Below are 12,978 nucleotides of genomic sequence, written 5' to 3'. Positions count from 1 at the left end.
AGTGTTGGGTCGGGTGACCCCGAACGTAGGGCAATATATCAGCTCTGCCACACGCACCGCTGCCGTAATAGATGTATGTCCACATGACATAGAAAAAACAACACAACACAGAAGTCCACATATATAAAAAAAAAAAAAAGCCCATATCTACAATCTTGGTTATCAGTTATGAACACCAGAACATGAAACGTAAACATTAAGAACGATAACTTAGATTCATACGCATGATTAACACTATATTCTCGGTGTATTTCGTCTCCTAGGGGGGCACACAGCCTACTTTTAGCTGATATGCCCATCTAATATGCCCGCTGTATGGGGTTTCAAAGGAAAAAATACTCGAAATCTTCCAAATATTTTAATAAGGACAAGTCTTACATATCTAACTGCAGTGTGGTATAATATAAATATATTATCATGAGTTACCTTTATATAATGATTATGAGGTCTTAAATCTACTTCCACAGAAGCCTAGTCAATACAGATATCACCCGGACGTGGCTTGCAACGGATAGATACATAAACACAACAGACGTACACACATTTTTCCCCTCTGTATCACAACACCTGAATCAGCATGTGTTGAACATGTGTTATCATGGATGTGGTTCACTCTATCCATGTGTCTCTGTGCAGTCCTGTCTCCCCACCATGCTCTTACGACACTTCCTGATCACGGGTGGTGACCAGAACTGATAACTCACCGTTCCTGTGACGTGGGATGTCACTTAGCCAGGTTAGGTTCAAGTCTCTCATTGCGTCACACAGCTTTACAATCAAAACGAGACAGGTTCCGCCAGAGATACATGGGAAAATTGTAAAAATTTTCCCTCAGTACTCATCAGTATTCTCCAGTAAATAAAGCTCAGTAAATATATATATATATATATATATATATATATATATATATATATATATATATATATATATATATATATATATATATATATATATATATATATATATATATATATGGATACAGGGATATGTGTACAGTTAAATGCATTCGAGAGAGCACATGATTCCTACATGTCATATATGTGAATAAATTCTCTATAGCCACCTCACTTACCATATCAACAGCTCACGTGCATAAATTAACAAAAACAAACTCACACACGAAGACATCTGTTAAACCTCTGGGTTCAACAATCTCCTTGAGACAACAGCGACTGCACAGAACCGTCTCACATAAATATGGAGCAACGCGGTTAATAGATAAACACTAATTGTACTTCGGGGTGTGGGGTGGCGGAGGTGGGAGGGAGGTGGAGCAGCACCGCAGCAGCAACAGCAGCGGCTGAAGACACAGATGTGTACCAGTGGTCTCCTCCCGAGCGACTGTGAGACTGTCCGTACTGCCCCAGAAGTGAGGGAGGTTCGTAGGTACTGCTCAAGAGGTCGTGAAGACGAGGTCCCGTCACTGGGTTTCCCTACCCTGAAGTAAAATGCAGTTGCCGCGGGAGTCGCTTCCTCCCCTCGAGGCGGTCGTAACGGTGACTTCCCACCACCCCCAGCGGAGGCATCATCCCGGCCTCCCCAGCAGGCGGAGGCAGCAGCTACTTCCCCAGCCGAGGCGTCATCATCGCCTCCCCAGAGGGCGGCGGCAGCAGCTACTTACCCAGCGGAAGGCGGCGGCAACAGCTACTTCCCCAGCGGGAGGCGGCAGCAGCAGCAGCTACTTCCCCAGCGGGAGGCGGCGGCAACAGCTACTTCCCCAGCGGGAGGCGGCAGCAGCAGCAGCTACTTCCCCAGCGGGAGGCGGCGGCAACAGCTACTTCCCCAAAGAGGCGGAGGTGGCGGCGGCGGTGGCAGCGCTAACGGCGTCAATGAAGGCACCCCTGAGACCGGCTTTCTCAAGCGCGTGGACGCCCTGGATGGTGCATCCTGCATCGCGAGCAACACACGCGCACACACAAAACCACGTCGTCAGAAAATGATACTCAAAACATAAAGGAGAATGAAATACAGAAGGAGGAACGTTAGAGAGATTCAAATATCGAAATGACACCAAAAATACAAGTGGTCAAGAGGTAAATGTATGGTGAAGACTCTGTGAAGCTGTGGAGATAATACGACTGTGACAGAGAGGAAGAATTGACTAACCAGCTGTGATTAACACCTGGAAGTGAGTAATCGTATGAATAAGACATGACTAACGTCTACACTGGGTAAGGCCTGGTACAAGCATGAATAAGAATAAGCTTATATACTCGAAGAACAAAACTATGATGGCCAATCTACGTATGAGAATGTATAAGACTTAAGGTCAGGTCCTTAAATAAAGACAGGAATGGCTATAACCAGCCTTCAAACTAACACACTATATACTTAAGACTCGAGAGAAATTAACTTGAGAATTTGAGGAAGCAAGACTAAAGTGGACTTGAAGGTTTGACTGACCTCCTGGAGAGCAGACCTCGTCCTTCAGGATGCCCGGGTGCTTCCCCGTCACCAACACCATCTTGGCGGCTCCCTGGCCCAGCGAGGAGAGACCGAGGCAGGGTTAGTGCGACTGTACACGTCAGGGGAGGGGGTGCACGTTACGTCACTCTTACACACTTCATTATCAAGACAAAAGGAAGTTAGTTGATATCATCATATACATCGTAAAGGGAAGGGGGATGAGAATGGTTACTGTAGTGTACATCATATACATCGTAATGGGAAGGGGGGATGAGAATGGTTACTGTAGTGTATATCATATACATCGCAAGGGGAAGGGGGGATGAGAATGGTTACTGTAGTGTATATCATATACATCGTAAAGGGAAGGGGGGATGAGAATGGTTACTGTAGTTTATATCATATACATCGTAATGGGAAGGGGGGATGAGAATGGTTACTGTAGTGTATATCATATACATCGTAGGGGGAAGGGGGGATGAGAATGGTTACTGTAGTGTATATCATATACATCGTAAGGGGAAGGGGGAATGAGAATGGTTACTGTAGTTTATATCATATACATCGTAAAGGGAAGGGGGGGATGAGGATGGTTACTGTAGTTTATATCATATACATCGTCAGGGGAAGGGGGAATGAGTATGGCCACTGTGGTTTATATCATTATATACACCGTAAGGGGAAGAGGGGATGAGTTACTGTCATCTGTACATATCTGGGTAAGAGAGACTTGAATCTCTGACGGTACTTGGAGGCAGTGGGCTATAAAGTTTTGGAACAGTGACACAGAGTGACATAGACTGTCCTGGGACTATTCTATCATCCAGAGAAGCCAAGCTGGCGGCCCACACCAGCATTGAACCTTCCAAAATCTTCTTTTTCTTTGGGATCTTATGAATAATTAGTTTCTTAGGCTTTCGAGCGGGCCACGGGAGGGACAGGCCACAGCAAAGGGGCCGGGGCCACTTACCAGCATGGTCTGGGCGGCCAGCCTCTGAGCCATGGATCTAGGGAGGCCCATCTTCACCCCTCCGTCAGCCAGCGCCTCTAGCGCCACGTACACCTGCAACCATAGTAAACATCCTCAGCAAGTCATATATATATATATATATATATATATATATATATATATATATATATATATATATATATATATATATATATATATATATATATCCAACGCATCCATGAATGACGTAAATAATAAAGTTGATACGAATAAATAAATGTAAATAAGGAATACAGGTTAATCACGAAACTCCACACAGGCGGTGAGGAGACCTGCCTGAAGGGATGATGAACGAGGAGAAATTCAGGTTTTATCAGAATTGATCAAACTTCCAGTGAAGTCGTGCGGGAGCCTGGCCAGATATGGGGGTCCTACATGCCTCGCCAAGAACCTGTTAAGCCTTATATGTATTCATCCTTTTTCTCAAGATTATCCTTAACACTTCAGAATGAGAGGGACACAAGGGTGAAAAGACAGAGGTAAACACATAAAGGAAAAGAACATAAAGAGAGCCACAGACTTCCACAAAGGCTGGAGTGTGACTATTGACATAACAGGCCAAGAAAGACTTAATTAGCCACGCATGGTAACTCAGGCTGGGACAGGAGGGGGAGATAAAGAAGTCGACTACCAAGAATGGAAACTCGACTCCAGAAACGCGTGATTATCATAAGAGACGGCCATACATATATGGTGAGGGTTATCCTGCCTGGTGGGTTTAGCTGCTTGTTCTTAAGACACAACCTGGTTCTAGGAACACAACTTGACTCTAGGTACAGAACGTAGGCATGGGAACACAGCCTTGGTTCTAGGAAGATAGCCAGGAACAACAGAGCTCAAAGCACAAGGCCACGACCCAGAGGTGCACCTCACCTCACCCCATCATGAAGAGGTCTCAAGAGAATGTCACTAAGAACAGAAACTTGGCTTCTCTCTCTCTCTCTCTCTCTCTCTCTCTCTCTCTCTCTCTCTCTCTCTCTCTCTCTCTCTCTCTCTCTCTCTCTCTCTCTCACGCACGTAAGCATATTACTAAGAAAGGAAACTTGAGAACGGAAGGACTCACATAAGCAGGTCCGGCACCACTTAGGCCAGTGATGGCGTCCAGGAAGGTCTCAGGAACCTCGTCACACTCGCCCACGGCCGACAGCAACCTGAGGGAGATGCAGTAGATTACTCCTCCTCCTCCTCCTCCTCCTATAGCCAGGCGCATAAGTTTTACCTCATGGTTGAGTCATGTTCCCATGTTGGCAACGCTGTCCTTGGATTGAAGGATTATCAATTCATTTTGCATTAATTAGTGAATGAAAATGTTCACTAAAGCTGTATGGGGCTCCCTTGGTGTAGTGGCTACCGTTGCTGACCATGGATCACGTGGGAATCCGCCCGTGTTCGAGTCCTGGGCTGAGGAGTCGGCTCACAGTCAAACTAGCTGTTCATCCCTCTCACCTGGGATTGGTCGATTAATGGATATGGGATAGCCATGATTAAGGCATCTCTCTCTCTCTCTCTCTCTCTCTCTCTCTCTCTCTCTCTCTCTCTCTCTCTCTCTCTTGTCCTGACCTTCCATGAGGTGGAGCCTGAGCCTACCTGTGCGTCAGCTGGGCATCAGCAACAGTCGCGTGGGTTCCCTTGGTGAAGACTGAGGCTCCCAACTGCACCAGGGCCGGGGTGTTGGGCATGAGCCTCACCACACGAGACTCGGGAGGTAGGGAAGACTCCAGGGTGGCCACGGTGACCCCCAGGGCCAACGAGGTCACCAGCGGCCTGGCAGGGGTCACGCAGGCCTGGATGTCGTGTAGGACACGCTGCACGACGTTCGGTTTGACGCACACGACCACCACGTCCGACGCAGTCGCTGCGTCGTGGTTGCTGTGCGTCGTCTCGCATCCTAGGGCCTGGCACGCATACGGCAATTAATAAACTGATAATTAAGTATATAATCACAGTATTATTACCAGAATTAGAAAGGTTGGAGGGGGGACCACTCACCGACATCTGCTGGAGGAGGTGTTGGTCCGTCTTCGGGGAGGAGGCGATCACGTACTGCGGCTTGGTGATGCCTGTGACAGGGGCGCCGACACAAGGAGCAGGAAACACCACGAAATAAATTCACAATTTAGTATTTCATCGTTTCAGTCAGGAAACATAAATGTCGAGAGTTACATGCTGTACTGAAACTGACAGATGGAGTAGATTTTAATAATGATAAGGTAACTACTAGCAGCATAATGAATTAACAAGACGTACTCTACACATATTATTATTGTTTACCATTAACTGTTCTCTCTGAAAGAAACTTAATGTATCATTTTCTACAACGAATATTAAAGGATGACTCAAATATTTGGGTAACTCTTGTTCATTATATATCTACAATTATATTCACAGGTGAAGTGCTATAAGTCATTAGTCATAAATCAGTCTCAAAGTTAGACCAGCACATGTGAATTAATAAAATCTACGGATATGTGTATATCTAAACCCACTGATATAAATAGTACATCATATATGCATGACATGCCAATACATAATCTCTCGTTGATATAAATTGATATATATATATATATATATATATATATATATATATATATATATATATATATATATATATATATATATATATATATATATCTTTCTTTTCTTTCATACTATTCGCCATTTCCCGCGTCAGCGAGGTAGCGTTAAGGACAGAGGACTGGGCATCTGAGGAAACATCCTCATCCAGCCCCCTTCTCTGTTCCTTCCTTTGGAAATATATATATATATATATATATATATATATATATATATATATATATATATATATATATATATATATATATATATAGGAAGAGCTCCTTGTGGTGGTTACTTCCTACCCCTTGGGGCTGCTTCCAGCTGTGCTGCCCTTATAGCGGAGGTCACCTTGACTAGGATGAAGGTATGTGGCTGACTGCTGCTTAGCAGACTGCGTGTGCTGACCCACCACGTGAGGGCTGACCCTTACATTACCTCCTTCTTACCACATACAAAAAAAAAAACATTGAAATTTTCTTCCTTATGGCTTTACCATCTCCTACATCCTTCTCCTCCTTCCTAATCTCGTCCCTTGTCTTATAATCTTTGTTTTATTGTTTTCCTTGCGTCCGTGATAACTGTGATTAGCGTATGTTTTTGCCCATGTCATGTCACTTATAGTCTGGAGTGACCCTATTACAGACAGGGCCAGATGTCTTTGGAAAAACGCGACGAATTTCGGACTGTTGTTAATTGCATCTGAATCTATGCAGGATCTCATTTGATTTTCCCCTCTCTCGGACGCAAATTTGGACAGCCACCTCCGATAGCCAATTCTCACTGCCAAAACCGACCGTCAACTTTAACAGCCAGTTCAGACGGCAATTTCTAGAGGCCAATCACTTGCTCTTTCAGTATCTATACCTCAAGTTATGACATATAACTCTGATTGCTCTTGGGTGTTTTGATTAATGTCGGTATCACTCCAGGTGTCTATGACTTTAACCTATGGACCCACAAACGGTGCTACACATCAATACTTGAGCAAGTTCTTGACCAGACACGCCCGGAGATGGCGGTAAACCTGCTCACCCCTCAGTCCCTTATACATCAGTCTCTGACTCACTCCTGTGGGCGTGAATGTTGCCTTTCCTGTGTGTAAAACCCTTATTATAATACGAGATCATAGAAATATACACGAGACACAAAACTAGTAATGATGCTGGGAGTTCGTTCCTCCTTAAGGAGGTGGAGGTTCTGTGATAAGTGTAGGGGGTGAGGACACAACACAGGGTCAAGACCCGTGCTCTCGTCAACAAGGGAATCGAAGTATCGTTATTATCGAAGCGTTCGCGTCGTGTGAGCAGACGGCACGAGACAGTTGATCGCGCAGCATCTTGAGCCTCTTGAACCCCATGATATCATGACTCCCTTCCCTCCGCCCCCATCACCTTGGCTAGGGTCGGAACACCCTGGCTCTCACCCGCAACTCTACCCACGTGCGACCACACCGGGGCGACGCCGGGCCGGACCTTCAGGTAGGGTCTGTTGTCGTCTTCAATTGTTCAAGGTCATCATCGCTTGCCCTTTGCTACACCTCCTCCCAACCAACACCCACACACCCCACCTTCCAACCCCCCCCCCCCACACACACCTCACTCTGTGACGTCCTAGGTGTAAACATCGTCCACAGGCCTCCACAGACGTAACAGACAAAAGACACACACACACACACACACACACACACAGACAACCTAATGGTCTGTGTAACGCACATGGCTAATGGTCTGTGTAACGCACAGGGCTAATGGTCTGTGTAACGCACACACACACACACACACACACATACCACGGTCTTCGTTGCATCACACGCAGTTAAACTTAACTCTTAAATAAACCGGTTCCGGCAACCGGGGCGTCGTAGTTACGGAGTTGGGTGCCGTGAGGGTGCGGCAGGGGGTCGGGTTGGGGGAGGAGGTGACCTTGGGAACGGGGCGTGGCTAGAGCTGGACCAGGCCCGCCACCCTCGCCAAGGTTACCATGCACGGGTCTAGTCTACCCCCTCCAGCAGGGGCGGGACGGAGCGAGACGTGGCGGGGCGGGGCGGGGCGAGGCGGGGCGGGGTATACCACAATCATGAATGCGGGGGTCACCTGTTTACATGACTCTAAAAAAAAAAAACACAGGTCGGCCCCGTGATGGTGACAAAAGATCACGACCTCGACTGAAGGTGTGTGACGGTGTGTAATGATAAACAATGAACAGGTTAATTGGATTTAGGTGTGTGTGTGTGCGTGTGTGTGAACGTCGCTAGAGATGTTATGACCACGCGTCATGGTCCATCAAACTCTTTCCTGACCCAGTAAAGCAGTTTCCCCCATTCCCCCAAAAATAAATCCCTCGCCAATCAAGAAACCGTTCGTCTCTCTCTCTCTCTCTCTCTCTCTCTCTCTCTCTCTCTCTCTCTCTCTCTCTCTCTCTCTCTCTCCAGCATGGCACAATCACAGAGTCCGTGTTATTGACTCCTCCACAAAGAGGATGTCCACCTCTCTCGTGATAAGACCTCCAGACGACAACAGATAACCCTCCAGGGACACGTGATCACCTGATAACAGGGCGAAGAAGATCACATTGTGAGACACAACCACCTCTCTCACATCATTACCCATCCCAACACCGCCACATCCACTGTGCAGGCTACCTTCGTCTTCCCGTACCTTCCTGGGAATCTTGTATGCTTCGTACGTCTCATTCTTCCTAGGACGTGACATGATATTTCGTGAGGTAAACAGCGGGTCATCCTCCCTACATTTTTAAGACTATCTGACCATAGATAACCCCCGTCGTGGACCATCAAATCTCCCGTTATCTCTCACCATCCCAAGTGCCCCGGGCCACAAGCGCACATCACCGTCATCATCACACCCTCCATACACCGTCTCTGATTGCCCTCTAGACTCAAGACACTTGGACCCCTTGCACCTGACCTCAAAACCATCCACACCCCCTTCAAAGTACCCAAACTCACCTATATATCTCACCCCGCGTTTGGTCTCCCTTCCTGACCGCTACACAACCCCTGACACCACCTAGCATGAGGCGCTAAAACACACTGGTCCTTCTAACTCTCGACAACCTTCGCCTACAACTCGTTCTACAATTAAGGATGTTAAACTACTGTACCATCTCGCCACTTTCGCACTTCTGCCACCTGGCGTCTCTCGTCCCTTGGTCAACGTCAGACTCGAGCAAGTTTAAGCAAACCGCTACATAGAACAGTCCCATCCCAAACCACAGTGAACGTTGACAAAGAGGAAGAAATATCAAAACAAATGCTAAAGTGGGAAACTAAACCAAATCCCTGACTCAAGATATAAACTTAACGAAGAAATTTTCTCCAAGAATGTGCAGACTCGGAATTATGAAACATGAGAGTAAATCACCACCAGATATTGATAAAATGTCAGTACATTCAACACAAGGATTAACAGTAAATTAATCGTATCAATTATCAGCCAGTACGTCTAATCGAGAATGAAAATATGATATGCACGTATTTCAAATTTTCTGTTTATAGAGACAAGTTCCTGGAAATTACGTAAGATCGTGTTTTCTATTCATTCTTTTCCATGCGAATTCCACGACAGTACATTTTCACTGCGTTATACGATGTTCCGGAGGGAGTGGTGGGTGGGGAGGAGCCTTCTGCTTTACTGCCCTGTCTCTATCTATAGTGGTGGGTGGGGGAGGAGCCTCCTGCTTTACTGTCCTGTCCCCACTTATTCGGATCGGAAATTTAGAATATCATCCCTGTCCTCTTGGTCTAGTTGGACTGTAAACCAACCTTCATCATCTCAGTAATTGTGGAGATATCATTGAACAACCTCTCCCCCTTCATATCCACTCATTTCACAACCCTCTTTATTGATGAATGAATTCACATGTTCATGCTGTGACTGAGATCAGTTCAAATAACTTTTATCATCGTTCATACTATCATAATAATTATTATTCATTATCATTATAACAATAATTATCATTATTATCATCATTATCAGCATCACATTTACATGAACATCTCGCCGCGTCTCCTGATCACAGAGGGATGCTACCGGGATCAGGCAGCGGACATGTGACTGAGGGCAGTGCACCGCTCTGAGGGGGGTCGGGTGGTGGTGGCGGGGTGGTGTGGGTGTGTCCTTCTTGCGTTCATTGTAGGAGTGAAATGCAGGTCACTCCCTCCTTCCTCTACGAGGAGGGGAGGGCGTGTCTGGGGAGAAAGGGAGTGTGTTTGGTGGGATGGGAGGGTGTGGTGGAAGGGAGAATGAGTGCAGGGGATGGGAGAAGATGTAGGAAAGGGAGAGTGAGAGGCTTACAGGGAGGGAGAGGGTATGAGGAACCCAGTCCCTTTGGGCAAGGGTGGGTGGGTGGGTTGGTGGCTGCGTGGAGCGCCCCCTACAGACAGGGTCCGAAAGGCGGTCCACCTGTAATATTCTGACCACAAACCGACCATAATGACTTACAGTTTTGTGAGGGGTTTACTGGGGAGGGGGGATACACGTGTATGTACCATGTCCCAGGTACGTTGTCCCAGGTACGTATGTGTACCTTAAACGGTACTGGACGTACCGTATGTGTACCATGCACCACCTTATGCTGGAATATCGAAGGGCCATACTGACGCGCCGCTTCCCTCAGCCAATCAAATAACAGAACACTGTGTGATACACGAACTTCCTTCGTCCAATGCTTTTCGATTTTTCCCAGATAACCTGGCGTGGCCTGGGTGGCGCTGTGGCCTCCCACGGGACGGAGTCGTGTGTATCCCAGGCACGGGACATGCTATGGGACGGAACACATAAGGAGTCCCACACAGTCTGTGTCACACTGAGGGAAACCGTAAGTCAAGCTATGCTAGTGTGTGTGTGTGTGTGTGTGTGTGTGTGTGTGTGTGTGTGTGTGTGTGTGTGTGTGTGTGTGTGCGTGCGTGTGTGTGTGTTTACATCGCTCAGCTGATCAGGTCCCCTGGATCAAAATCCGCCTGGGCCTGTCACACTACGCATTAAACATGCGCACTATTTGCGTCCATTTTTTTTCTTTTTTGTGTGTGTGTAAAAATAACTTAAGTCTATATTCCTGAGTGCACGCGTACTAACACACACACACACACACACACACACACACACACACTCAAACAATGACAGACAGACATACACACACATTGACATATGCACGTAATTCCCAATCATACATATGTACGCACACTGTACATGGTACACCACGCCATATACGCACGACCTTAGAGAGTACTTTCTGCTGTACTATCCTGCGTACATCACAAATAACCTCATGTACAACTCGTAAGGGACCATCAGGTCTCCTTTTATCTCTCCTTCCCACGTACTGCCATATACCCACCTGCAGACACTGTCATTTCAATGTACTGCCACGTACCCACCTGCAGAGACACTGTCCTTCCCAGGTATCCCTCACGTACCCACCTGCAGAGACACTGCCCTTCCCAGGTACCCTCCCTACGTACCCACCTGCAGAGACACTGTCCTTCCCAGGTATCCTCCCCACGTACCCACCTGCAGAGACACTGTCCTTCCCAGGTATCCTCCCACGTACCCACCTGCAGAGACACCTTCCCAGGTATCCTCCCCACGTACCCACCTGCAGAGACACTGTCCTTCCCAGGTATCCTCCCACGTACCCACCTGCAGAGACACCTTCCCAAGTATCCTCCCCACGTACCCACCTGCAGAGATCAGCCCCTTGGCTAAGGCCTGAGCCATGTTGCCAGCGCCAATGAACCCGATCCTCAAGCTTGCCATAGCGAGGTGGAGAACGTTTCCAGCCTTGTGTGTGTGTGTGTGTACACGTAAATCTCCAGTCTCTACATATGTAGCTGTGGCAGGGCAGGGGGATGGTGTTGTAGACCTCCGTAGTACAGCCGCGTACCAAGAGATGGTGCTGATTTTTGAAGTCGGACCGCCTCTCTCTCACCACACACCTCAGTTGCTCTCGGTCTCCCGCACTGTTGTTTTTTTCACTGTTCCTCTGAGCCGTGCCTCAGGTGCAGTGCGCGTCTGGTATTTTCCACGGCAAAGCAGTACGACACCACCTCACCTCGTCTTCACTGTTGCCGCGCGAAGGCCCCCACGCCGATATGTTCCTTATTCCACTACCGTCCCACGATCGTCCGAGCCTCTTCCACTTCAGGCATTTCACTGCCGTCATTGGTCGATCTCAAGTTCCTCACGGTGTCGCTGGCTGGGCAGGAGGTGGTCAGGACAGACATATCCCTTCCGAAATGTCTCAGGATATACTGTGACCCGCGGCCCCAACACCGCGGGTATATATATATGGCTGCGCGACCTCATGCACTGTGTCCAACTCGGAGGTCTGTTTACATCCATACTCTATCTTTATCGGTGCGCTTTCAATCGTCATAGATATTGTCATTAATATATATCTTGTCGTTCATCCTAGTCATTTACATATATTTCCTTTAGTAAAGTCCCTTTTGAAGAGAAATGCATCGACGAAATTAACGGAACCAGTTCCTTATTGTTTACCATTCAAAAGTTGGCAACACTACCCAGGTGCGCCGTGAGCCCACTGTTGCCATACAGAGATCAGGCTGCACGGGTCAATTTCGGGCATCTCTCTCTCTCTCTCTCTCTCTCTCTCTCTCTCTCTCTCTCTCTCTCTCTCTCTCTCTCTCTCTCTCTCTCTCTCTCTCTCAATACGTTCTAGGAACACCTCCCTCCCTCCTCCCTTCAGTACGACACCCGCATCTGTGCCACCGCCCTCTGACGGGCGAAATCACTGATACTTCGAAGGCGATGCGAACGAGAGGCACTGGCGGCCCTCATACCCGAGACGAAGACGAGTGTCACTGAGACACAAGACAGGTGATACAGAAAGGATCCGATGGTCTATGAAGGGGTCGTCATCTTGGAAAGACGACTATAAAGTCCTAGATTCGTATTCTATAGAAGAAGAGCGAGGATAGACAACAGGGCTGATGGCTCCTCCCCGCCCACCCACCACTCCCTCCG

General features: G+C 47.5%; 1 protein-coding gene across 1 annotated transcript; it reads right to left on the bottom strand.

The window, feature by feature from the left end:
• Nucleotides 1–345: 345 nt before the first annotated feature.
• LOC139748006 (pyrroline-5-carboxylate reductase 3-like) lies at nucleotides 346–12,259 on the bottom strand. Its single transcript, XM_071660553.1, has 7 exons — nucleotides 11,673–12,259; nucleotides 5,405–5,475; nucleotides 5,003–5,310; nucleotides 4,479–4,566; nucleotides 3,377–3,469; nucleotides 2,404–2,476; nucleotides 346–1,887 (listed from the first exon to the last, which is right to left on the bottom strand). Exons 1-7 carry the CDS (start codon nucleotides 11,746–11,748, stop codon nucleotides 1,775–1,777), a joined length of 822 nt encoding a protein of 273 aa, XP_071516654.1. The 5' UTR covers nucleotides 11,749–12,259; the 3' UTR covers nucleotides 346–1,774.
• Between the last annotated feature and the right edge of the window lie 719 nt (nucleotides 12,260–12,978).

The sequence above is a fragment of the Panulirus ornatus genome, chromosome 5 (genome assembly GCF_036320965.1).
Source record: "Panulirus ornatus isolate Po-2019 chromosome 5, ASM3632096v1, whole genome shotgun sequence".
NCBI classification, from domain to species: domain Eukaryota; kingdom Metazoa; phylum Arthropoda; class Malacostraca; order Decapoda; family Palinuridae; genus Panulirus; species Panulirus ornatus.
This window is presented reverse-complemented; position numbering and strand designations above follow the sequence as displayed.

Bases quoted from the DNA above. Each gene is read 5' to 3' on its own strand.
- LOC139748006 (XM_071660553.1), bottom strand. From the start codon at position 11,748: ATGGCAAGCTTGAGGATCGGGTTCATTGGCGCTGGCAACATGGCTCAG. The intron at 4,567-5,002 runs GTAGGCTCAGGC...CATCTCCCTCAG, and splicing joins GATGCCCAGCTGACGCACAG to GTTGCTGTCGGCCGTGGGCG. The intron at 3,470-4,478 runs GTGAGTCCTTCC...CTATGGTTGCAG, and splicing joins GTGGTGCCGGACCTGCTTAT to GTGTACGTGGCGCTAGAGGC.